General features: G+C 37.6%; 1 protein-coding gene across 1 annotated transcript; it reads right to left on the bottom strand.

Moving 5' to 3' along the window:
- Positions 1-11,616: 11,616 nt before the first annotated feature.
- LACC1 (laccase domain containing 1) lies at positions 11,617-22,956 on the bottom strand. Its single transcript, XM_029210344.1, has 7 exons — positions 22,522-22,956; positions 20,741-21,345; positions 19,944-20,122; positions 18,664-18,829; positions 15,629-15,854; positions 14,315-14,475; positions 11,617-13,301 (listed from the first exon to the last, which is right to left on the bottom strand). The coding sequence occupies exons 2-6, from the start codon at positions 21,288-21,290 to the stop codon at positions 14,316-14,318; spliced, it is 1,281 nt and encodes a 426-aa protein (XP_029066177.1). The 5' UTR covers positions 21,291-21,345; positions 22,522-22,956; the 3' UTR covers positions 11,617-13,301; position 14,315.
- Between the last annotated feature and the right edge of the window lie 4,833 nt (positions 22,957-27,789).

Raw genomic sequence — 27,789 nt, 5'->3', positions numbered from 1 at the left:
CATCTGCAAAAATGTAGGCTTTAAATAGAATTCATTTCTCTGTGTCCCTCTACTTCTAAATTGCTATCATTCTTAATTCATATACATGTAACCCTGTATACATACACATATATACGTAGATAGTAAAACCTCATTAATTGGACTTTGCTAATTTGGGATTTATAATCAACCATCAGAGTGAGGCTAGTTTAATTTTAATTTTGCTCTATCAGTAATATTAGTAGCTTGTCCAACAAACAGTGTAAACAAATTATAAAAGGAATGTTCACCAACTTTAAAGAGCAAACTGTTTTCAAATACAAAATTTCAAATACAAATAGCTGAAGTGGAGTCAGACACTTGGACTAATGTTTTGATACACTTCTTACAGATCCCTGAGCTAAGGCCCCCTGGAGAGAAGGGGGTTGACACACAAGGTCCCTGACCCTCACCTCACCTCAGAGCATCAGGAGTCAGAGCTTGACTTGACTTAAAGGAGAAGCCAAAGGAATTATCTCAGAAGAAATGTGACCTTGCCACTTATCCCTGGAGCCTCTACTGTACTTCTTGCTCTGGTGGTAAAAAGTCCTTGTGAAAAATGTGTAATAGAAAAGATGTATTCTTTTTTTAATAGGTTATTACATAAAATTCATTCATTTATAAAGATTTATCAGATGGCTACTATGCAGGAGGCACGATTATATATCCACCTCCCATTATGGATTTTTCAGTACCATGCATTTATCTATCCACAGTTCTTGAAAATATGCTAGAAGAATATCTCAATATCTCAAAAGACTGCACGTATACCTCACAGGAAAATGGGAATCTTACCCAAAATGGAAAGTAAGGTGACTATGGAATCCTAAAACTTAGCAAAAGCTTTTAGGACTAAGGTCAGAAAAGCTGGGATGAAGTGAGAGAGTGGCATGGACATATATACACTGCCAAATGTAAAATAGCTAGTGGGAAGCAGCCGCATAGCACAGGGAGATCAGCTCGGTGCTTCGTGACCACCTAGAGGGGTGGGATGGCAAAGGTGGGAGGGAGACGCAAGAGGGAGGAGATATGGGGATATGTGTATATGTGTAGTTGATTCACTTTGTTATAAAGCAGAAACTAACACACCATTGTAAAGCAATTATACTGCAGTAAAGATGTTAAAAATAATAAATAAAAATAAAAAAATTTTTAAAAAGAAAAGCTATAGTTCAGAATGAGATGGAAATGGGAAAAAGTCAGGAAGGGAATGAAAAAAAAAAACCTTGGAAACCACACAACTAGAAATTTTCATTATACCTTAGAAAAAAGATCGCAAAGTGAAGAGGAGCTGGATATAGGAAGGCAGAAATATGAGTCACACCACCTAGCAGCCTCTCTCTGTGGCTGAGTTGAAAGACTAATCAAGATAGGCCATGGTCCTCCATCTCCCTTGGACACATTGAGGTTATTTCCAATTTGATTCCTTTCCTAAGGCGCTCTCCTCACTCAATGTCTGACTTTCAGACACTGTTCATTCTTCAGAGCTTTGCTGCAGTTCCAGCCTCTTCTCAGCACAGCCCTCTCTGTCCAAAATGACAGCCACTTTCTGGATGCACCACGAGCCCTTACACCAACACAGTTTACCACTAAGCGGCTCTTCACTGGGTGTTGAGTTCTTCGTCTGGATTAGTCTGCAGATTCCTAACTAGCAGGACTCATACCTTAAACCTTTTAATAATTTATGAACTTACTTATGAGAAAAGTCTTACAAGAGATAAAAAATTAAATCATCTTAAATTTATATATTTAATGACTTGTGTTTATTAAAAAGAATAATACTGTAGGAAGTGAACCTGTCTTGGAAAGTTTGGAATATGTGTTCCACAAGACCCATTCACTTAACTCCTAAAATATTTTTGACTGCATATTGATTAGATTGATGTGTGGTAGTAGGAGATGTTTCTTTATGGAGACTTTTCGTTCTAACCTGTGTGTTAATAATGTATGAAGTTGATTAGTGCAAATAATCAGATAATATGTCCCGAAGTAGACTCGAGACATTCATTACCACCACCACCTAAAAACTGCTCAGCCTCCTGTATCCTCTATCCTGCTTAATGACATCACCACTCACCCAGTGACCTAAATCAGGATACCGGTGGTTACCCAGCATTCCTCTTACTCTCATATTTGATTCCTCATCAAATTCTGTTGAATCTCTCCGATTCATCCTTGCGTCTCCTTCAGGCAGCTTCTTCCTTGGTTTGGGCCTTAGTTTCTCCACCCAGGCTCTATGGTCATTTCCTAACTGGTTACCTTATATCTGGTCTCACCTCTCTCCAATCCACGCCAAATACAGCTGCAGATGATCTTTCTAAAATGCAAATGTTTGTGTCATCCCCCTTTCTAAATATTAAAATGACTCTTAATGTCTAAAGCATAAAGTCCTAACTTTTTTGCGTGTCATTCAAAGGGCCTCATAATCTGATCCCTGCCTTTCTTTTTCATACCAACTTTAAGCATTTGCCTACATACATCGTACCTTCTACCTATGCTAAAATTGTCAGACTTTGAAATACCATGCCATTTCATCTCACTATGTAAAACCATCTTTAACTCTGTATCCATTTACACTGTTCGAGTTAACTTCAGTCCTAACCCAGGGGCCAATTTCTTTCTTGACCATCTCTACAAGACTGATACTTTTGTCACCACTGTGCCTGGTAAATGCTTTCAATGTATTTGTTCATACACCCATTTTACCAACTAGATATCCTCTACCCTCAGAAGGGTAGGGAGGAACACAGCAGTATGTGGAGAGAGTATGTAGTTTGGGACTTCATATATTACCAGTCACCATAATGACTACTCCAATGTTTGCTGAACATGGGTGAGTCAGTGATGAAAGAGTTTAAAGGAGGAATTTCAGGGAAAGAGAACATCAGGAGCAAAGGCTCAGAAGTAGTAGTGAAATTGCAGGAGGCTGAGACCAGACCAGGGTGTTTTTACCCTGACACTTCTAAATTGGAGATATTTATGAAGGGGTTATAGGTAAAGGAAGAAGCCAGTTTGAACAAGCAGTGACTCAATAAGTAAAACATGAAATGAAACAAAAATAACTCAAAGATTTCTGCCTGGGAGGCTGGAAGATTGGCTGCACCTTCGCAGAACATGATAAACCTGGATTACACATTCAGACCAGTTCTCACCATCTGAATTTGAAAAAATGTCTAAGACGAAAAACTGAATGGTTACCTACAAATTACTTACGAATATCCTTGCCAGTCTGAGGGTTTACGCCACCTGGTGGCAGTATACCCAATTTTAGATTCTATTTAAAGTGGTATAAACTCTCCAAATTTGTAGGTACCTGCAAATCCTAGCACAGTGTCAGGTATGAAGCAGTTACTCAGGCATTTTTTGTTGAACAAATGAATGAGCTAAATGTATAAATCAATTATTAAATGAGGCAAAACTCTGTGGTGAAAAGAGCTCTGACCTGAAGGTCGAAGGTCAAGTGAGTAGGCATCCAGTTCCATAGTATTAACTGCGGGGTGACCTAGGAAAGTCACCAGATCTCTGGGTCTCAGTGTTGGTGTATGTAGAATCTCTAAGTAGGGCCAGAAGAGAAGCTACATATCAGTACTAAAAGTACAGAAAGATTCATTGGGATGACTGAATTTTGTTTTGTATTGTTTTTAATTGAAATATTTAGTTGATTTACAATATTTTCGTTTCAAGTGTACACCATAGTGATTCAAAATTTTTACAGATTATACTCCATTTAAAGTTATTATAAAATATTGACTATATTCCCTGTTGTACAATATATCCTGTAGCTTATTTTATACATAGTAGTTTGTACCTCTTAACCCCCTACCCCTATCTTGTCCCTCCCCCTTCCCCCTCCCCACCAGTAACCACTAATTTGTTCTCTTTATCTGTGAGTCTGTCTCTTTTGTTATATTCATTCATTCACTTTATTTTTCAGATTCCACATATGACTGATATCGTATGATATTTGTCTTTGTCTTACTTCACTTCGTATGATAATCTCTAAATCCACCTATATTGCTGCTAATGACATTATTTCATTCTTTTTATGGCTGAGTAGTATTCCATTGTATATATGCACCACATCTCCTTTATCCATTCATGGATAAAGTATTCCATTGTATATATGTACCACATCTCCTTTATCCATTCATGGATGGACATTTAGGTTGCTTCCATATCTTGGCTATTGTGAATAGTGCTGCTATGGACACTGGGGTGCATGTATGTTTTCAAATTAGTGTTTTTGTTTCCTTTGGATATAAATAAATTATTGAATAAATAATAAAGGGAGGAGAGTAGATAAATCTGTGCAGAAAATTTTCAAATTATTTATGTATATACTCTCCCTTCACAGAGGTGGAACATAATTCCCTACTAAGTATAGCTGTGTACACACCACCAAAGAATATAAAGCATGGAAAGGAGGAATGAAAGAGTGACTTTATCATGGAGAAACCTGACAAACACTACCTCAGCAAGGTGATCAATGGTGCTAAGTCATGCTGATTGGTACTTACCCTTGACATGACTTCACCTCTGCAGTCTTCTTCCCCAATATCCATAATTCAAGTCTATTCAATAGAAACAAATCAGAGAAATCCCAGTTGAGGGGCATTCTACAAAATACCTAACGAGTATTCCTCAAAGCTGCTGAGGTCATGAAAAAATAAGGAAAGCTTGAGAAACTGTCACACCCAAGAGGAGCTTAAGGAGATAGGATGGCTAAATGTAATGTGGTGTCCTGGATAGGATGCTGGAACAGAAAAAAGGACTCGAAAACAAAGGAAATCTGAATAAGGTATGAACTTCAGTTAACAATATTGTATCCATATTGGTTCATTAATTGCAACAAATGTACCAAACTAATGTAAGATGTTAGTAATAGGGAAAAGTGGGGTTTTTACAATTTTACAATTCTCTGTAAGTCTAAAAACTATGCTAAAATAAAGATTGTTTTTAAAAAAAGAAAGCACGAGCCAAACCTCCCATCACACTCAGCACCATGTGGAGATTCAAGGAAACGTCAAAATATTATTAAGTACCTTTTGGAAAATTAGACAGCCAAGGATATGTGAAAGAAAAAGGAGGTTTTCAATCCAGGAAAGAGAAAGATAAAATATGGTTTAGGCACAGTTAGATATAAGTTTTTCTTTTGAAAAAAGTATAGTTCATTAAAATACATAGAAAAAATAGAAAATATAGAAAAATACAGAAAAGCAGAAAGGGGAAACAAAAGTTTTCATAATCTCACCATCTAATGCAACTACTATTACTACTATTTTATTTTCAATTTTTAAAAAATATATAAAGTTTTGTGGGTTTTCTCATGTTGTAATCACACTTGATATACAATTTAATTTGGAAGTTTTTCCCTCTCTTAACTTGAAGATAAATCTTACACAGAGCTAGTTAGTTAGTATTATTCTGCATTTTGGACAATTAAGTCAAGTGAAAGGGAACTACAGGACTTCCCAAGACTAAATGAATCTCCTGAATCTGCTCTCCTTATCTAGGATGTAGTACAGAACCAGAGAGCATGTATACTATGTTATATAGGAGCTTAATGATGTATCTCTTGATTTCACTGTGAAGGAGATGTGGTATTTAAGAAACAAAATGGAAAAGGGGAAAAATTCACTGTCAGGCAAGAGCCACAGAAATGAGAGGCGGGGAACTAAGAGTGTTGGGGTCAGAAAATAGTTTAGGGGAATATAGAAGGGGCATGTGTGTGTTTAAGGAGTGAGGTATGAATAATTATAAAATGGCATGGATTGAGAAGAGCACGAGAGATCATCTATTTTGCAAATGTGTGGCCTGTGAACATATTGGGAGAAGAATGTGGTTAAGAGTAAATGGTAGGAAGTATTAACATTATTAAAATCTCTGTAGGTAGGAGCTTGAATTCAGGCAATATTGTTTCTTAAGATTTGATACAATGACAATTTTCCAAATAAAAGTTTGATGCCTTAATTTCAGTTAGTCTGAGGGAACTAGAAACAGTAAACATTCTTGAGTACACATTGCCACCCAGTGGATGAATGTACATGATGCACAAATCATATGCAAAGGAAAAGACAAAGGAAGACTGTGAGAGGTTATCACTGTGATGCTAGTGTTAAAACTTTATGTTCAGTGATATCATATGTGATCCAAACCTGAATCACACCACTCATTCAGAAAGCCAGACTAGATTTTAATACACATTTTTCAAAGTATTCTGGTAAATATTATGAAAGGCTTTCAGCAATGAAAGAAAAATATTGAGTGTGCTTACCACCACATTAGATACTAAAGTTTCATTAACGCTAATAAAACTTACGTTCATGAATTTCCAATAGGACAAGTCAGAGATACTTAACTCGTCATATGGCAGAAAGAGGGCTGTCAAGGCAGAGATTTGAGATTCCAGTCTTGACTCCCCAGGGTGCTAAAAGCTTTGACGTGAAATCAGAGATGAATTACATCTTTGGCATAATAATTTTGAGTCTCCCTTCATCTGAAGGCAAATAAAAAATATGAGATTAGGGATACACAGAGACAATGGGTGAAGTTGGGTCATTTAAATACGTATTGAGGCCATGTTTATATAGGGATTTCCTAGTGGTTCAACTTGGAGGGGCATAGCAATATTCTCTTGGAGTAACTCTTCTGGTATTCTACAGACAAGTCTAAATTTATATACTGTCTTTCCTAAAAAGAAAAATAAAATTTATGCAATTGGCATGACATTGAATGTCTAAGGAAAACTAGTCTGGGGCTTTGGTTTTTGCTATGTTTATGCAGTATCCTAAATAGAGGTTTATCCATTCACTTTTGAACACCTCTCAATAGGGAACCCACGAACTAATGTGCTTCTCCTTTGTTGGATCTGGGATTTATCAATCTAATCCTACTTATGGGCTAATAAATTAGTCTATCACCAGTATTGGCAGAAGATGTGAGATGACTGAGTTAGAGACAAAAGATTTCATTATTCATAGTTAACAAGTAGGATAAACATCTTATCTGAGTTAGTTCCCTTCCCTCCAAGTCCCATGGGGGCACCAAAGAGGGGCTCAGGTGTATTGTATGCACACAGTAGGTTTTTGTCCTAGGTTAAGAACACTGAGCTTGGGGAATTCACTTTTATAATAAGTGGTAAGCAAGTCTGCCTTTTCTCCAAAATGGTATCTTAACCTATCCCTCAAGATTGCTTGCTGTAAACACAACCCTGATAAATGTCCTGGAAAAAAAAGAGCAAACAGGGCCTTGCTGGAGTACTTAAGGCCCATGGCAGATAGCCTTTCTCAACATTCATACTAATCCAAAATCAGGCTTCCTATAATTTCCACTAATTTGTTCTATTTTTTTCTATTCCGTCAGCATTCTGTACTTCAAATATCTATGGTGTGTTGTTTAAATCCCAGAGACTTCTTTTCTCCAAGCTAATCATTTCTAGTCCCTTTGACCCATCCCTCCCATAATCTGGATTTGGGTCCCCTCACCATTAGTATTGCTTTTCTCTGACCTTGTTTAAGGGGTACTTCCCAAAATGTACTACAATACCCCAAGTATGGTCTAATCAATTTAGAACAGAATAGAAACATTGCTTTGCTCATTCTAGAAGTATATTTCTATATGGCAACCTGGGATCCCATGAGGTTTTTTGGCAGTCCCATTCATTCTCATTGAAAAACACTAACTTTTACCATAAACTGCTATTAAGCCATACACTTTTATTCTATTCTAGACTATTCTTATGCCAGAGGATGGCAGTTCCATGTAGTTTTTCATTAAAGGAATCATCATACCAACCAGATTCCACTTAATATAATAGAAAATGTAAAAGTAAGCTTCTTATTTTAGGATAGTTATTTAGCAGAAAAGTGTGGCTCCTTATTGTTTCCTATTTTGTGAATTATAGACCTCCTGTGTTAATATAAATGGCATATAATTCTCATATTCTTCATTCAAACAAGAATCCAACAGTCAGATATGTTTGCTTTCTCCTCTCCACTCCCCACACCATGCATATAAAAGAATGAGCTGACAATGTTCATCTTCTACTTTAATAAAGAAAATTGAAATGTGTATATACTTTTTCTAAACAAAAATGTGCAAGAAGTTTAAATTTTTAAAAATTTTTAAAAATTATGGCTAAATTTCAAACATTCACGAAAGTAGAGAAAACAGTACAATGAACCCCCAGATAACCATCACTCGGGTTTAACAATTCAAGATTTTGCCATGTTTGCATCATATCCTTATTACTATCATTATTATTGAAACATTTGGTAGCAACTGGCATGTAACACATCAGTTTACTCCTACACAGTTCAATACAGATCAACATAGATATTTTTTACAGAACTTCAACATCATTAACCTCTAGAAAAACTAATGATAATTCCTGGTATCATTTAATACCTAGATCATATTCAAATTTTTCCCAATTGTCTCAAAAATATGTTCTATAGTTTATTTCTTCTCATTTGAATCCAAACTAGGCCCACTCATTTCATGGGACTGTTAGGTCTAATAAATTTATTTTAATCCAGAATAGTCCCCCTCCTATCTTTTCTTTGGTAAAATGACATAGCCACTTTTTTATTTAAAAAAAATTTTATTGAAGTATAGTTGACATATTGGTTTCAGCTGTATCTCCCACACTTTTTAAAATTCTTGACCAGTTTCAAAAAGTGGATCACTTTTTTACCATCCCAAATTTGTGGTATCCTTTAACTTAATCCTCCCTCCCCCATATTTCTTACACATTGATAATTAGCTCTAGAGCTTGATTAGATTCAGGCTAAAACAAGTACTTAAGGAAAGTGAAATAATAGGGAAGCACTGGTAAGATGTAAACTGTAGCAACGTATGACGCAAAAATAAATAAGAAGAAAATAAAGGAAAATAAAAATTCAAAACTCAGTTGTCACCATGAACAGGTCTATTTTCTACAGATGTTTCTCATGGAATGAGAGTACCCTTTTTGTTGTTGTTAGAAAGGAATGTGGTATTTTGAGCTACTGAATCTGCTAGAAATTTTAATTGTTTAATAAGATACAGTAACTGGACACCCCAGTCTTTTGAGAACTACATAAAAGAAAAAGCCTGCTCCAGATACAGAAAGGACATAGCTCACCTCAGGCAATTGGCACAGACATAGGGAGCGTGATGTAAGCATTTCTTTCTCTACGAAGAAAATGCGTCTACGGAGAGTATGAGAAGTTTGTCTCCACACAACTGACATGTGATCATTGTGAGTCCAAACCAAATGCATTAATCCGGAAAAAGCAGTACTGGCAGATTTCTTTTTCCTTCATTAAGCAATGACCTCACACAGAACAATGCATTACTTACAGCAGTTGCCTCATCTTTGAAATCACAAGTAAAGCTTAAAAACACTGCCTACAATGGAAATGGACGTGCTCTAGACCAGAGCTCCCATAAACACATACAGTGAGCATAAGGACCATGCTTCTATTCTTTACTGCCCGATTTACAAAATTTTTATAGAGGGAAATCTATGGTTCCACTGCATCCAATGTATTTTGTGTGACTTTACATTAGCTGGGGCAAAGAGGCTATGCACCATACATGGCACATACTTCTTGTTTACCATTTAGCACACACGCACAGATCCATGTCTAAGATTGGTGGCACTCTCTAAGAGTTCACATAAAAGGATGGATACATCGGAAGTACAACTTTAGGACAACTGAGTGAAAACAAATATCAAATCCTACTTTGAGATATAAAATGAGTTCATATGTCACTGTCCTCTTATTTCCAGCTTCTGAATCCATGGGTATCATTTATGTTTTTGTCACGTGACACAGAATAAGCTTCTTTGAATCCCTCCCACCCCCCAATCTATTTACAGAAGAGCAGTTACTGGAGATTCTGTAGAAGTGAGACCCAGGTAGGTGAGGATTCCTAAATGTTTTTACCTACTTGAACTACAATAAGTTGCATCTAAAGGAAGAGCTATATATGTGTTTTGTACAAATAAATACAGAGATTAAGATTGGTTCAACTTTATGCCAAGAAACAGAGCAGAGCTACTTGTAGAAATACTACCTCCTAGTGGAAAGACCATTTTTTCCTTTGCTTTATAAAGCAATGGAGTAGAGCATATTTAATCACTATGCTACTCTTCAGAATTTAAAATTACAATTAGATAAATTTTAGTTCGCTAATTAGCACCTCTAAAAAATCATGTCATGAACTCTGATTTACAAACTTAATTTATCGTCTTACTAAAACGACAACTTATATTTTCTATGTGCAGTTAGTAGTAGTGCTCAGATTGAAAACAGAACAAAACTTATTAAAAGTCATCATTGTAGTTACACCCTGAAAGTCCCAGAAACCTATATACAAATGCTTAAAAATGAGAGATCTTGTAGAGGCAATAAGATATGACTATTTAACAACCAACATTCTGTTTTTGAGTTACTGAATCAATACTTTTCACTCAGTAAGACAGCAAGGAGACAACTTTTCATTCTATGCTTTGACACAGATAATGCAAAATCATAGATAATCAAACATAATTTTTATCTGGTTTTGGAGTATTTTGATACATAAAGTAAAACATGGCTGCCTAATACTCTGCATTCAACAAAATAATATACAGTGAAGAACTGGAAAATTATCCATCTTTCTCAATGGAATTATTTCTTAATCTTATTGTTATCATGAAACAAGAGTTTGATTGCATGAGTTTGTCCTATGATTTGATTTTAATGCCTTCCCTAAATTGGAAGAAATGAGGTATTATATATAAATTTCACACTGAGCTATGAGTTACATAAAAGAATTAAACAACCTTACAACACATATCACAGTATTAAAATTGTTGCTTTATTGAATGTCACTTTCACTGGATATTAAATATCTTGAGGGCCATACTATAATTTTTAACCTACCCTAGCACCTCAACAAAATTTTGACTGCGTGGATGAATACGTGATATTAACAAAAAGTTGCAAAAATTTAATTTAGATAGCTCTGATTAACTGTAAAATCTGAAATGATATTTGGAGTCACAAGATGTGGGTTCAAATCTTACTTTATCACAAATTATGTGATTTTAGCCTCTACCTGAACGAGGCTCAGTTTTCTCATCTGAATAAAAGGAATAGCACCTGACATGTACTTCAGGGTACCTGTAAAGGTAAAATGAGGTAATGGACTTGAAAGTCCTTTATAAGTACCAAACAAATGTAATTTTCTGCATATTCAGGTAAGAAATACATGTATGAAATAAGAAATCTTTTTAAGGTACAATGTGACAATTCACATTAAAAAAGTATGTACCATACATACCATTTTTCCCAAGTGAAAACAGCCTAACTCCTCTCTTCAGCCTACAAATACACTTACGACTACTCATCCCCCCTCCCCAATACATACACACACACACACACACACACACACACACACACGCACCATGCTTCAAAATACAGCCTTCGGTGCTTTATTTTCTCCAATAAATACTAGCGAAGAAGGGTTGACACTGGTGCATCCTCGTCCTCAAGGAACTGAAATCTGACTCCTCCACCATGACCTATAGAACAGCTTCAACATGGTTAATCCATTGGTTTCTTCTCATTTTCTCTCTGAAGATTTCTTTTTTTTTTTTTAACTTACTTACTTATTTATTTTTGTATTTTGGCCACGCTGAACGGCATGCAGGATGCTGACCAGGGATCAAATCTGGGCTTCCATAGTGAAAGCACCAAATCCTAACCACTAGGCCACCAGGGAACTCCCTGAAGATTTCTTTTCCTCTCATATCTATGCTGGCTTCTTTCTCCAAAATAACTATACATTTTTTTCTTCTAGGATCAATCTTTTTGACTGGTTCAGCTTCTGGCTCTCCAAATGCAAGTGTTGCATGACGTTTCATCCTTGGACCTCCCTTCTTCTCGCTCTGTTTCTATGGAGATGATCCAGCCTATTCCAGCAGACTCGGGCATTGCCTCTGCATAGCCAACTCCCAAATTGCTGTCTTTTTCGCAACTCCCTCCCAGGTTCCTGGTCTCTATTTCTAATTGTTGACCACATCATTTCCATCTGGATGTACTTCAGTCTGTGTGTCAACCTCATTATCCCTCTCCCTTGCCCCAAACCTCCTCCCCATCTTTGCTGCCACTCTAGGTAGTCAGCCAAGCAGAGACTGTGGAGGCATCAGGGACTTCTCCACTCTTCCTCATCTCTTACCTCCATGATCTAGGAACAGGATCTGCAGATTCCATCTCTGAAATGTCTCGCTAATTCATCTACTCTTGCCTCTGTTTTAATTTCCACTGCATTCAGGTTTCATTATTTCTTTTTAAAAGTATCGTGACTGCCTCTTAACTAATCTCTCTGCTTTAGTCTCTCACAAGTTAAATCCATCCTGTTAAATATAATGCCAAGGACATAAAAACACTCTCCTACTTTCTATGCCTACTCTTTGCCTGGAAAATAAACTCCAAACTCTCTGACACAGCATTCAAAACCTGAACTAATCTGTTTCTAACCTGTTTTTCCAGTAACTCCTGCCCACACCTTTCTCTTTGCAGAACATGTTATACACGTACAGCTTCATGCCCTAGTTTATGGTATTCCCTCTACCTGTTATGGTTGTTCTTTATTTGTCAAAAGCCTATACATCATCTTTCGGGTGCATGTGGTAAGTCATTTTCTCTGTAATACCTTCTCTATTCTGCCTTTCACATAGAATTAATCCTCCCTTCTCCTGTACTCTTTGGCTATTAAAATTAAAATGTTAGAAGTGTTTCTCTCTTCCACTGCATTAGACTCAAAGGGAAAAAGTATTACTCATCTTGATTTCACCTATGATTCACACAACACTTGACAAATAGAGGCTACCCAATAAATACTAAACTGAATAGATCTACTCCTGATTTACATAACAAATACAGAGTACAAACTTTAAGAATAATCCTTATCTGTGGAACATATAAACTATTGGGTTGGACAAAAAGTTCATTTGGGTTTAAGTAAAAATAAAAGACACATTTTTCATTTTCACCAAGAACATTATTGAACAACGTATTCATTAACTGAGCAAATCTTTTGGCCAACCCAATACATCATATTAATTTTGTGTCAGTTATTGTTAGAATCAATGAAATCATTTGGCTTTGGATAATAATGAAAATATATCTGAAAGATGAATTATTCATTATAATCCTTTTGGTTTTAAGTATATCAAACAGCTAAATTTCTCTCTTACAGTTGGTTTGGAAGGAAGCAGGAAATAGTTATGCAAAAATCCAGTCAAGTATCTGTAAAAATACATAGAAATCAAATATGAGGAGGCCATTAGTAGTGCTATTAAAATATCAATGTAAGAATCACTAAATCTATCAAAGCCTTTTGTATATTAAAGAGTTAAAGACATTGTAAAGCCTAAAAACAGTATTAATTCAATTAAAAGTAACCTTAAAGAAAATCAGGTATATGCTAAAGGGTCAGTGCCAAATCACTGTCACAAAATATTTTTTGTATAACTAAAAAAAAAAAAATCCATCTCTAAGAAATACTAATTTAATGAAATTACGCTAAATCTTGCTCTATGATTGTAGCTCAAGTGTCAGCAAACTATACCCTGTGGACCAAATCTTTATCTTGTAAATAAAGTTTTACTGAAGCTGGACATACTCATTCATTCCTGCTCCTGTCTGCTTTTGCTCTACAAAAGCAGAGTTGAATAGCTGAGCAGAGACTACATGTTGCACAAAGCCTAAAATATGTACTATCTAGCCCTTTAAAGAAAACTGACCAACTCCTACTATAGATAATCAGCTGGAAATTTGGTTGTAAAACCAGGCTGGTCTGTGTATGTATTATCATTATAGAATTTCGAATTTTTATGTAAAGATTTCTTCTCAAAAATTAAAAGAATTTTAAAAAGAAAGATATAAAGATGTTATGATAGAAAATATACAGATGTCAAAAAAAAGAAAATATACAGATGTCAAGTACATAGGAGAGTTAAATGGCATACGTAACATGATTTTTTAATGAAAAAATTATTTTATTTTTATACTTTTATATATACTTATAATATATTCTTCATTAACTAGGAAAAGAAGTAGCTGCTCTTTATATTAGAGTATGTCACAGAAAATTAACTGTTCTACTACTATTGCTTCACTAAAAAGTAGAGAATTAATTCTTCCTATAGGAATAAATAAGTAAAGTTAAATATAATTAATTATTTTTTAAAATGAGGGGAGGGAAAGGTGGAAAGAGGGAGGAGAAGGGAGAGGGAGCAGGGAGAGAGAAGCTACTATACCTCATTCTCTAATTGATATGAAGCCAATCTGTGTACCAAAGTTAAGGCCATCTCGGACATGGGAGAAAAACTTGTCAGGATGACAGGAGGTACAGAGGTTGAGATCTTGGTTCTGGTCCTGAATATTCTGTGGTAGAATTCCTCCCTGTTCTAGAAGAATCCTTAGGATAAAGATTTTTCAAAAGACAGAAAGTTTACTTTACCAACAGCCAAAGCAATATGGAAAAAGTATGGATATTGGTGTAAAAGAATTCTGGGAAAGATCTGCTTGGAACAATGCAAATTGTTATTCAGTTACAGAACAAGGACAAGTCAGGAAATGGTAGATTTCACCACCATTAATCATCTAAGTTCATATGTGAACTGTATAACCTCCATATTGTCCTGCAGACATGATCTGGGTATAGGATTCTATAAGCAAAATCAAGTAATTATTTAAGAAGAAACTTTTATAAGCAAAATCAAGTACTAATTTAAGAAGAATCTTGAAGACAAGATTCAATTGATTCAGACAGAGCGTGCTTTGTAGTCATCTGGCTCTCCCGCCTCCTTTCCTTCGATTAACCAGATTTTTCACAGAAAACTTGCTTCTCCTTAAACACTTCATGGTATGAAATATGACTATAAATTAGTGACACTTATTTCACAGGTCACATTTAAGAATCAATTTCAATCCTTTCTACTTATGTACTAAATGAGGCAGAATCTGGGTAAGGTTTTGCTGACTGGAAAAGAAACACGATTCAAATCAGACATCAATTTTCCTTTGTAGAAATGACAAATAATTTTTATTATCTATTAATAGCAAAATTTCATAAATTCAAAAATGCAAGGGACCATAAAAAACTTGAAAGTATCTATGTGTTTATATTATCTAGTATTTTTGCTGAAAAATATATTCCTCCAGTTAATTAGAGAATAAGAATAATTTTAAAATATCAGTTTCCTGATAGTTTATTATATTTAGGAGAATTTAGCTGAGGAATGTCTGTGAAGTGCCATTCTTTTCTATAAAAAGTGCCAACTTTTCTATATGAAGTTTAAGTAGATCTCTTAAAATTAAATGCCAGCTGTTTCTTCCTTCACTTTTAAATCAATAAGAGATACCAGATCAAAAGACTGCTGTTATTCAAATTTAAATGAGAAAAGATTTCATATTTAAAATTAGTTTTTGTGTAAGTGTATATGTCAGCTACTTAAATACCTGCCACCTGAATTTTTCTTGGAGTTACTAATTGTTTTCTAAAATTATCTTCATTTTAGAAGCAATAAGCAATAATCAAACTTGCAGTTCTGGACTGAAATCAAGCATACCTCGTGGCTTTACGGATGTCAACATAGGGATTTGGTGAGCCAAAGAGCCGTACACATCCGGGATCAAGATTATGAAATGCCTTTGCTGATTCCCTTGGAAGAGTAAAACAGCAAGGTCCTACTGAAGGCCCCAGTACAACAATAATGTCTTCCAAACTACAGCCGTATTCTGCTATCATAGCATTCACTGTAGCCATAGCAACACCTAACAAAGTACCTCTCCAACCTAGTAAATAAGAAGAAAAAGAGATAAGCAAAGTTAAAACATAAGAAAATTTCATCATAATTTATATCTAAGTTAAAAATGAACAGAGTCAGTTTATGTATTTTCGAAGTCCAGAAATAGTAAATGAATCACAAAATTAATTAAGCCAAATAATCAACTAATTAATTAAAATACTGGGTTTTAAATGAGGTATATTATACAAAGCACCTGACACAGAAGAGACATTTAATGGGAGGTCCCTTCCACTTCCTTTTTAAAATGTTCTATACTTTCAGTTTCCACTGGAATTATATCTTCTTAGTCTTCTCTCCTTCACTTTTTATGCACACTTTTAAAAATCGTGGGAAAAAACACATAACATAAAATTTACCATTTTAACTGTTTACAAGTGTACTCTTCAGTAACGTTAAGTCTATTCACATTGTTGTGCAACCAATCTCCAGAACTTTCTCATTTTGCAAACTAAAACTCTATGCCCATTAAACAAGAACTTGGCCTTTCCACCTTCCCCAGTCTCTGGCAACCACCCGTCTTCTTTCTGTTCCTATGAATTTGACTACGCTAGGTACCTCCTATAAGTGGAATCATATAGTATTTGTCTTTTTGTGACTGGCTTATTTCACTTAGCATAATATCCTCAAGATTCATTCAATGTTGTAGCATGGGTCAGGATTTCCTTCCTTTTTAAGGCTGGATAATATTCCATTGTATGAATTTTGCTTATCCATTCAATCGTGGATAGACACTTGGGTTACTTTCACCTCTTAGCTATTGTGAATAATTCTGCTATGAGGATGGGTGTGCAAATATCCTGCCAACATCCTGCTTTCAATTCTTTTGGATATATATTCAGAAGTGGAATTGCTGGGTAATATGATAATTCTATTTAAAAATTTTTGAGGAACCATAATACTGTTTTCTATAGGAGCTGCACCATTTTATACTCCCACCAATAGTGCATTATGGTTTCCATTTCTCTTCACCAACACTTTTTTTTTTATAATATTATCCATCCTAATGGGTGTGAGGTGATATCCTGTGGTTTTGATTTGCTTTTCCCAAATTATTAGTGATGTTGGGCATCTTTTCACATGCTTGTTGGACATTTGCATATCATCTTTGGAGAATGTTCTATTAAAGTCCTTTACCCATTATTCAATGTTCTATTGAAGTCCTTTACCCATTTTTCAATCAAGTTGGTTTTTGTTGTTGTTGTTGAACTGTAGGTGTTCTTTATATATTCTGAATATTAACTCCTTAGTAGATATATGAATTGCAAATATTTACTCTCAATCGGTTGGGTTGACTTTTCACTTTGTTTTACTGTGTCCTTTGATGCACAGAAGTTTTGACAAAATCCAATTTATCTATTTTTACTTCTGTTGCTTGTGCTTTGGGCATCATATCTAAGAAACCATTGCTTAATCCAAGATCACAAGGATTTACGATTACACTTTCTTCTATGAGTTTTAGAGTTTTAGCTCTTACATTTAGATCTTTGATCCATTTTGAGTTAATTTTTATATATGACATAAGGGTCTAACATTATTTTTTTGCATATGACTATCCAGTTTTCCCAGTACCATTTGTTAAAGAAACTGTCCTTTCCCCATTGTATAGTCTAGGTACCTTGTGAAAAATCATTTGACCATATATACAAGGGTTTATTTCTGGGATGTCTATTCTATTCCATTGCTCTATACGTCTGTCTTTATACTAGCACCATACATACTGTTTTGATTACTGTAGCTTTATAACAAGTTTTGAAATCGAGACGTGTGAGACATCTAACTTTGTTCCTTTTCAAGGCTGTTTCTTTTATCTTTGATATTTTTGAATTTAATGTTTCAAAACCCAGGAAGTAGCAAATAATATTCCCGTTTTATATCCAGGAACTAAAACTCAAATTTTAAGTAACTTTTGACAATGTCACTGACTTCTAGTCATTCATTACTTTAGCTAGATCAAAAGAAAAATGCACCACTTTCTTATTTATCTATAGTCTAAAATGCAAAGTAATCGTTGATTTACAAGCAGAAGAAAATCTAAAAGATCATTCTTCATTTTACATAGACTCATAACCACTGGATAGTCTAAACAGTATTTTTTTTAAAAATCACCAGAAAACAAAATTCCATTAACACAACACAGAACCTAAAAATTCTTTGTTCTTATCTTTAGAGAATAGTTAAAGCCACTAGACTACAGCATATTAAACTAAATGCGGTTTTCCAAACATATCTTGCTTTTTCTTACCTCCACACCTTTACACATGCTGCTGCATTTTCATAAACACCTTCTGTGACCCAACATGTCTCAACTTCCTATTCCCTATTACCTGGACTTCAAGGGTTCTGAACTAGAGGCAGTACAACTCCCTGGGAGTGTTCTGAAAAGCATGGAGGCTTTTTTTTTTTTTTTTTTGGTTCTTACAACTCTGAGTGCTACTGGCATGAAGAATTTCAAAAAGCCAAGTAAACTTGGTCTGCAGTTAGTGTAAGACTATCTTGCCCCAAATATTAATAGCACCCCTGCTGAGAAACACTGGCAGCTAACCAAATCCTATAAATCTCCCAGGAATCAGCCTAAGTACTGCTTTCTTTGGGAATTATACTCTGATTCATATAATTTGACTTAGAGACTCCTTTTATCTGCTCCTGTCCTAAGAGTCTGCTAGCTCTTCCCTATGTTTACACTTATCACCATGGGTAGTAATTAACTATTTGTAATATCCATCAGAAAGAAATTATAACTTTTCCTGTACCAAAAAAATTGGTAAAATCCTAGATGTTTAATTAAGTACACTTACCAGAGTGAGCAACCCCACATGCTTTTCTGACAGGATCGGCAAAAACTATCGGTATACAGTCAGCACCAAGAGCCGCTATTGTGACTCCTCTTTGATTTGTGGTGATTCCATCGTAAGATTCAGGTTCCTTCCTTCCCATAATCCAGACATCATTGGCATGATCAGTCTAATACCAAAGATGTGAGAAAAAAATGTTTTGAAGATAGAGTTTCTCATACCATAAGCTTTTCTTAAAGTATGCATCTTGTACAAAATTATATAACCAGTTTAAGGTTACAAGCATTCATTAAATATATCAGGTCCATATATGATAAAATAACAAACTTACTTATTTAACTTTATGATATGATAATCTCTGCATATTTTCCTCAAAGGAAAGCAGACTTTTACATTTAACAAACATTTTAAAAAATTCAAAATAGTCCATCCATCATGAATACCTCCCACTAGAGATGGGTAAATCTCTAATTGCAGTACTTTCCACAAAGTACTAATTTACTGAAAGAAATTAAATTCCCAAATCAATGATATTTTTACTTTTCCTGGAGTCAAGTAACGCTAGAATTCTGTAAGAAACAATTATCTCATCAGTTGTACCCGAGTTCCTCCTAGTGTTGATTAATAATGGCTTTTCTCTCCCACCAAGCAGGAACCTTCCTTCTAAATCAAAAAGGGCAGTGGTACTATACTCTGAGAATTCACTGTACTTTTAGATGTGAGGAGCTCCAGATGAAATATATATATACATCGTCATAGAATTGATCTTTAGGTTATGGTATACAGCTCTAAGAAAAATAATCACAAACATTATCCTAAATCTTAGATAAAACACTAGATGCAAAAGTTAAATAACTTATTTAAAGTCCACGTAGTCATTAGCAGAGTCAAGAATATACTTTAGGGACTTCCCCAGTGGCGCCGCGGTTAGGAATCCACTTGCCAATGCAGAAGACACGGGTTTGATCCCTGGTCCGGGAAGATCCCACACGCCACGGAGCAACTAAGCCCACGCGCCACAACTACTGAGCCTGCGTTCTAGAGCCTGCAAGCCACAACTACTGAGCCTGCGCACCACAACTATAGAAGCCTGCACGCCTACAGCCTGTGCTCCACAACAAGAGAAGCCACCACAATGAGAAGCCCACGCGCCGCAAGGAAGAGTAGCCCTTGCTCGTCGCAACTAGAGAAAGCCCGCGTGCAGCAACGAAGACCCAACACAGCAATAAATAAATAAATAAGAATATACTTTACATCTTCCAAAATAGGAAACAAAATTGTACCTTTATTCGGTAAAATTTCTTCACGTTAAATCCTGCTGCATTCCCCAGCCTACGCAGATTTTCTTGAACAACAGCCTTGGGATCTCTCCGTTTGGAACTACTGAAGAGATTGAATGAGCTAAGAGTTGGTATGTAAGATATCCCACCTGTTCTTGTAGTAAATCCATGTATGAAAATATCTGTTGAAGATAAACAATGAAGATTAAAAACATGACACACAAAAGACTATAAGCATTACAAACCCAGTCTCTCATTAAGACTTTCCCTAATCACCTCATCCTGCATTAGTTTATCTGCCTTCTAATTTCTACAGCTCTTTATACCTCCACCTATTCTTATTCTCCGCCTATTCTTCTTATAATGCTTTGAGTTTGTTTTACCTTTTCTGTGGGATTATTGCTCTTCAAAGGGTATCTTTTGTCCCATTTGTCTTTGTTATCCCAATAGCATATAGCTCACAGTAAACTTCATTCTTCTGTGAAAGCACCAATGAGTTAAGGTTTCAGAATTTCTGAGTAGGAAATGCTTACGGTCATAAATCTCATTTAAAAGGAAGGCTGGGGGATTTGTCTTAAAGCTGAATTTGCATAAAGAGAAATTATTTACTTAGGGTGGCTATCCCTTGACACCCCTGACACTACAAGGCAATGCATGACACTCCCATGTTGTAACTGATGCTAATGAACACATAAATTCACAACAGTTTACAAAAGAAAGAAGCAAAAAAAGGTGAACAACCTGTAAAGAAAGACTGGTTTTTCACATCCAGTAAAATCAACAGATAGTGTTTAACGTACCTGGGATCAAAGGAGATGTGATAATGGTTAATTCTCCTTTCAGTGTTGGCAAACTTCTCAAATATGTTTCTATTTCATTCTGGATTGCCTCTAGTTCTTGAGCTGTGATTATGTTTATTTCAGTAGGCTGTTTCAAAAGACCTCCCCTCAAAGTCATCTGTAAATCTTCAAACTCAAAATTGTAAACATCAGTGAAGAGTTGACCAATAAAAGCCTTCATTAATGTCTTCCGGTGCACAGGCACAATCACCTTAATGCTGCTCAAATTTTTTTCATCAATTTTTTGTTTAATGGTATACAATGAGGCAGCCATGCTGGGATTGCTAACAGTCTCAAATTCTCTCAGGAAAGCAGATAATCCATTGCTTGTTTCTAATTCACAATTATCATGGTCACAGCTGATGTTACTGCAACACATTATGCAAAGGAACTTGGCCTTGGCACCATGGTGGTTTCGGACAGCATTCAATGTCATTAGTAATGTCTGATGACAGTTTTTCTGAGAGTTTAATTTCAAACCAAAGAGATCTATCAACACTGCTTCTGCCATCCTTCAACACTGTACAAAGTTCTTCAAAGAAGGTTTTTGTGCCCCCCAAAATCACCTGTAAAGAAAAATTAGCCTAAGTAAGAATACAAAGTTATATCAATCTCCTTATAGTTACAACAGAAACTTGTGGATGGGTAAAAAGAATTGCATTGACTTAAAAATGTAACCAAAATAGTGAATCTAGACTCCTCCCAGAAAAGCTAGTGCACTATTTGTCGGAACCAGGACAATGAAAAGCAAAGCCATCTCTTAATTCATTTTGTGAAAGTACTTTACATCTTTCCAGCAGAACAACAGTTTTTGTTTTGTTTTGTTTTCAGGTAGCAATTTTTTAAAAATATCTTTATTGGAGTATAATTGCTTTACGACGGGGCAGGTAGCAAATTTTAAGCAGGGAATTACTTGTTGACTTAGACAAAGTCCTGTATTTTAATTACAGGGTGTCAACTTATTGATATATCATTCATCCGGATATCACTGGTTTGCTAATTTACATCCCTTCATATGAAATACCTGGGTCTCGAGTTCAATAGGTTAAAAGGAGATGCACCTAAAAATTAAAAATTTTTAAATTCTTAATTGCTTTTTTTTTCCTTCAGAAAAATTGCATTTTGTTATTGTTGTTTTTCAGAAGCAGACTCACAGATACAGAGGACAAACTAGTGGTTACCAGCGGGGAGAGGGAAGGAGGGAGGGGCAAGATAGGGGTCGGAGATTAAGAGGTACAAACTACTATGTATAAAATAAATAAGCTACAAGGATATATTGTACAGCACAGAGAATATAGCCAATATTTGATAATAACTTTAAATGGCATAAAATCTATAAAAATATTGACTCACTATGTTGTACACCTGAAACTAATATTGTAAATCAACTATACTTCAATTTTTTTAAATGCGTTTTTAAGGAGATAAAAGCAGACTCCAGGATTCACGCAGGACTCAGGTATGGCAATTATCTCATAAGCAACGGCAATTTGGATCAGGTGTGCGTCCCACCTGCTCTCCTCTTCACTCCCCGCGCACAGATCTTCTCCCCCCAGCCCCTGCCCTCCCCCTCCCCAGGCTGCCGGTCTCTCTTTGGTGACCTCTTCGGTGACCCCCTGTGCTCCGGGTTGGTTTTCTCCTGCCGCCACTCCTAACCCCCTCGCTCTGGACCGTGAAAAGCCCCACGACGCCTCTGCCACCCGCCCGGTCCGCGCTCGGCCCTGTGGGGCGCCGATCCTCACCTGCCTGACTCCTCCCGCCCCTTCGAGATTTTCCGACGGCCGGACGCACACCCGAGGCCGTTCTCCGTCCTCGCCCGTCGCGCGTCGCCTTCCGCTGCACACTCGGTGGGCGGCGAGCTCTGAGGCGTCTGCGGCCCCCAGTCCTCCGCCTGAACGAGACCGGGAGGCCGCGAGCGTGTGCCCGGGCGCTGGGCGGGCGGCGGCCGTCCCGCCTCACCCGCCTGACCGCGGACTGACGGAGCCCCCGCCCGGCAGCCCCCTGACAGCCGCGGAGGCCGGGCCGGGGGGCTGGGTGCGGGGAAGCTGGAGCGACCCGGGGAGCCACCCTCGGCTCGGACGCGCCAGACCGCGGGGAACCGTCAGCAGTTCCGGGTCAGGAGGGCGCCAGCCAGCACCAGCCGCCCGGCGCCAGGAAGAGGAACGGGAACCGGAGCAGCCGACCGACCGAGTGACCGGAGCCAGGCGGGTCCGCGGGCCGGTGGCTGGGCGGGGTGGGCGGGGCGCGAGGGAACGGGGCGGGCCTCCTGACTGGGCGCGCGGCCGAGCGGCCTCGGGTCGATGACCTCCTCCCCCTGCCCGGGGGCGAGGACGCCCTTTCCCGGCGTCCGCGCTCCCAGTCGTGCCTCAACGAGTCGCCGGCCCGGCAGCGCGGTCGGGACACTCGGTTTCCTCCCCAGAGCCCAGGCCTGAGAACCTCCTCGCGTTAGCACTTGGCACTCTGTCCCATCCAAGTTCAAGTAACGTGCCTCCTGAGGTAGACTTTTTAAATTTTTTTAGCGGTTTTGCTTTAGTTGTTTCCAGAAACGAGTTGGCTGAACCCCTCCTTTGCCTTTTTGCTGATCCTGCCTAACTTGCTGACTAAACTTTACAGCTCCTGCACGTGTGTGGATAAACGGAGGTCCTAGGTGCCCTTTGAAAACTACGCGCCAGGAGTAGAAAATTAGAAGGCACTGACCCTTAGAGTTGTGATAAAGATGTAAATTAGCATCCTTTCTCTGCCCTGAAAGAGCATAACATTCATTTATTTAAAAATATTGAACAGCTCCTACGTATATGGAAGGCAGACGCTCTGGCCAAGGGGAAATATCTCCAACCTTCAAAGAGTAGGAGAAAGGATGCTTCCTGTGGAACTGGTTATGACAGAAGGAGGGGGTCCGTTTCTTCTGACAGTCGCTCAGACGATAAGTGCTGAAGAACCTGTCCCTGAGAGAAAGAATCTCAGCCATCTGGGAGTTTAGAAGAGCACCTGAAGTGGGCAGGTGCTGCTATCCTATGGCATCACCAGCCCAGAATAGGAACCCACTGTTCAGTGTCTGGCAGATGTTTCTGTCAAAAATTGTACTTTCATCATTTTTGCTGACATTTATTAAGAGCACTGAGTGCTGTGTGGTGCACCTGATGCACTCTGCTCTGAGCTTGCTTTATGTTCAATATTACTGAAAGCAAAATAGAGGTCTTTAGTTACAAAGCTGGGTGAAAACATTTATCTCTGTTTTTATAGACAATGGTGGGAATTCATTTTCTGTCATGCAACGGTAACAGTAAAAAAGGTAAAAAAAGAAATATTTCAGAATAGGGAAGCTGTCAGGGAAGAGAAAGTTTGCTGTTATATTGTATTTATATACCATTTCCTTTCATCATCTGGTACTGGGCTGTGGCCTCATCTCCTAGCACTCTCTTACCTCATCCCCATTCCCCCCACTCCAGTGGCTCTCAATCCTGGCTACACCTCAGAACTACAAGTAGAACTTTAAAAAAATATAAATCCAGGGAGCTTCCCCCTCCACCACCTCCAGATATACATTTGAATCAGAAACTCTGGGGAGTCCCATCTCACTCGGGGAGTCAAGTCTCGGCCTGTTTTGCTTTGCTTTTTGTTTTGTTTTAATCTCTACAGATGATTCAGATGCATAATTAGATTTGAAAAAACAACTTCCCTATTCCCAAGCCACTCAAACTAAAGGCCGTTCCTTGGATCACCATGTGATTTCATCCTTAGCATAAGCTATCCCTTCTGCTTAGAACACTCTTCTCTTCATATGCTTTTTTTAGCTGTTACTTGTTCAAGCCCCTTCAGGCTCAAACATCACCTTGAATCCCCATCCCCTTGCTAAGCAGAATTAACTGCTTCTTTTAGCATTTTGTTTGTATAGGAGAAGCTCTCTCATAGATGCAATCTGTATCCATAACCAAGCAGTACATTGAAAAAGTCAATTAAACGTTAAATTGTATACCTCATAAAGATGAACATGGTAGTATATAAATTATATCTAAATAAAACTGTTTCAAAGGAAAGTCAGTTAAACCAGAGAGTTATGAAAAAGTATACCATAATACCTTAAACGTTTTTTTAACCTAAAACAACTATATGCTTGTTTGCCAATCTGTTGAGAAGGTCCAAGGCCTTTTCTTTGTACATGGCCTCCTGATTAGAGTTCTGCATCATATCTCTTCTATAAACTACACTTCTCAACCATCAGCTAAGCTTTCCCAAGATTCGGTTCCCTTAAGAGGAAAATAACCTAGAGGCACTTGCGAAGCTGAGTGCAGATTTCTTCTTTATAATCATTTATAGTTATCTCACACATTCAAACAACTCACCTTAATTGGGTCTTTCCAAAATATTAAACATAGCTTTTAAAGAAACAACAAACTTTATTTCCACACTATTTCATTGGTTTACATAATATTTAATTAAATTATGAAAGCACAGTGACAAGTACAACTGGCATAAACAGGTTCAGGAACAAACACAAGTGACACTGTCAGCTGTACAGTTCCACTGGTAGGAGCAGAAGTGGGCAGACTCACTGGAGACTAGCTTTGTAACCCTTTAGCATTCAGCATGCGCATTCAGCGTGATGTGGGAATTGGCAGCGTATGATTTAAAAGGAAACAAAATGAGTCAATTGGTTAGAGGTTAAGTGTAAGTAGACTAAGAGAACACCTACTGTTCCTCTACATTTTCATTATTTGACTTTGCATCTATTTCCCCCATAGAGACTTAGAGCATTTTGGGGGCAGAGAGAGTGCCTGGCTGTTGAGGGGAACCTTTGGGAAAATCCCCAGGCATTCTTAATCACCATGTAAATTCTTATCATGAGAACAATTAGAATAAAATTGGGAACACTTGTCTTTAAACCATTCACACTAGGGTTTATGAGTCCTTCCAGAAAAGGACATGTAACATGCAAATTTCCTTGTTAAAAGATTATGTTAGTTTCCTAAGTTTTCCATAACAAATGACCACAAACTGGATGGCTTAAAACAACAAAAATGTGTTGTGTTATAGTTATGGAGGCAGAAGTCTTAAATCAAGGCGTGTCAGGACTGTGCTCCCTTCAAAGCTTTCCTTGCCTCTTCCAGCTTCTGTTGGCTCCACGTGTTCCTTGCGTTGGGGTGCATGACTTGGGGCTCTATGCCTGTGTCCTCACATGGTCTACTTTCCTGTGTGTCTGAGTCTCAAATCTCCCTGTACCTTTCTCACATAAAGACACCTGAGTGGAAGTAAAGAAAAGGCCAATCATAGAGTAAGCAAAGGCTATTTATTCAGAGCTTGCTGGAATAAGGGAGTCAGCCGCATTACTTGTGTTTTGGCAGAGACTCAAAGGCAGGCAGAGGGGTGGGAAAGCTTATAGTGGAAAAAAGGGAAATCTTCAAGTATGCCCTGATTGCAGGCTGTTGGCCTGGGGAAGCTGTGGGTGGGCTCACTAGGAGTTGCGCATCCTGTGTGATTGGTTAGGGGTGCATATTTGGCTTTCTCTGGTTGGTCCTAAGTTGGAAGTAGGGACAAAAACTGGGGAAGCTGTTATTTATTAATCAAGCACTGGCCATTTTGGGGCCATTTGTTACAGGGGTTAGTTAGTGTTTGGCTCCTGAATTGTTATTAGAGATAGTGGTCTGACTTCAGATGGCAGGCTAGCTGGTTACTGTAGATGATGGACGGTTTCCTGGGTTGGTTGCTGCAGGCTGTGGCTCAGAGTCCTGTTTTTATATATGGCCTAGTCACTGTTTGTTTGCATGCTCAGCCTCTCACCTGTCACTGAATTTAGGGCCCACCCTAAATCCAGGATGATCTCATCTCGAGGTCTTTAACTTAATTACACCTGCAAACATCCTTTTTCCAAATAAGCTCATAGTCACAGTTTCTGGGGGTGAGGACACAGACATCTGTCTGAGGGACCACAATTCAACCTGCTACGAGCTCCTTTTGGTTTAGAACTCATGTTTACTTGTTTACAGAGTAAAAATAAAAGACTTTTCCCCTTGCTGTCCTGAATGAGACAAGCAGGGAGGTTATGACTGGATTTCACCAAAGACCTATAATTTCTTTTTCAAACAGTTGCCTGGGCATCCCTTAAAACTTAGATTTGAGCTGCAGACCAACCCTTGTATGTCTACACCCCAAAACGAGATGTTTTTGTAGTCCAGTACTGTCTGTACATTCAGAGAAATCCCACCTTCGGCTTAAAGCTATCAATGAGTAATATCTGAATGTTCTCTAACTTGTCTTTGAAAGAAAGTTAAGGAACAGTACCAATCCTCTGGTTTCTTTCTGTTTTCAGCATCCTGAAACTTTAATCTCATTACCTAGCCAGGGAAGAGAAAAGTCCCTAGTTTCAGCAGATTCTAAGACTCTGGTATATAATAGGTATGCAATACATTTTTAATGATTCAATTAATTTATTCTTTTTGGATGACTCTGATGATGTAACTTCTCTTGAAAACATGTGGTTGAAAAGACTTGTCCTCTTTTTTACCTGAAGTATGTACTATTGATTCTTACTCATTTGTGCAGTTTGTTACATTTTCCCCATGATTCCTCTTTAATTTATTGTTGGAATTGAACCATCCAGAACTGATTCCATCATGCTTATGACAAATATAGACATAATTTTAAACTCTCAATTCCAGGAAAACTTTTCTCTCTTCCCCAGGTCAGTTTTTTTAGCTTCCCCAGTTAAACATCAGCTTCAGTTATTAAACTCCCCCCCCCACTTGGAAAACAAAAACAAAAGCAATTTCACCCTTATGTGAAAATTAGCTAAGTAATTTTTCTTTCCTTGTTTTCTAATCAAATGTATGTTCTAAAGGGGGTAGGAGGTAATTATAAACTTAACTACTTAAACTGCTTGGCAGGTCCACATAGCAGCTTTTTCCATTCAGGATGAAAATTGGTGCTTATGTGACACGGGCGCACATGGACAGTTGCCTCGTCTTGATTCTTTTAAGCCTGAAGCTCTCAAAACCCGAGGGGAGTTTGACAGC

The sequence above is a fragment of the Monodon monoceros genome, unplaced genomic scaffold (assembly GCF_005190385.1).
Source record: "Monodon monoceros isolate NGI ecotype Baffin Bay Population unplaced genomic scaffold, NGI_Narwhal_1 Super_Scaffold_8, whole genome shotgun sequence".
Classification (NCBI taxonomy): Eukaryota; Metazoa; Chordata; class Mammalia; order Artiodactyla; family Monodontidae; genus Monodon; species Monodon monoceros.
Note: the sequence above shows the minus strand (reverse complement) of the source record. Positions and strands in the feature narration are given on the sequence as shown.

Excerpts from the sequence above, each read along its gene's own strand:
- LACC1 (XM_029210344.1), bottom strand. The coding sequence starts at position 21,290 with ATGGCAGAAGCAGTGTTGATAGATCTCTTTGGTTTGAAATTAAACTCT. Across the intron at positions 20,123-20,740 it reads CACATCTCCTTTGATCCCAG|ATATTTTCATACATGGATTT; the intron begins GTACGTTAAACA and ends TATCTTCAACAG. Across the intron at positions 14,476-15,628 it reads GACATCCGTAAAGCCACGAG|GATTCTTCTAGAACAGGGAG; the intron begins GTATGCTTGATT and ends CTTTATCCTAAG.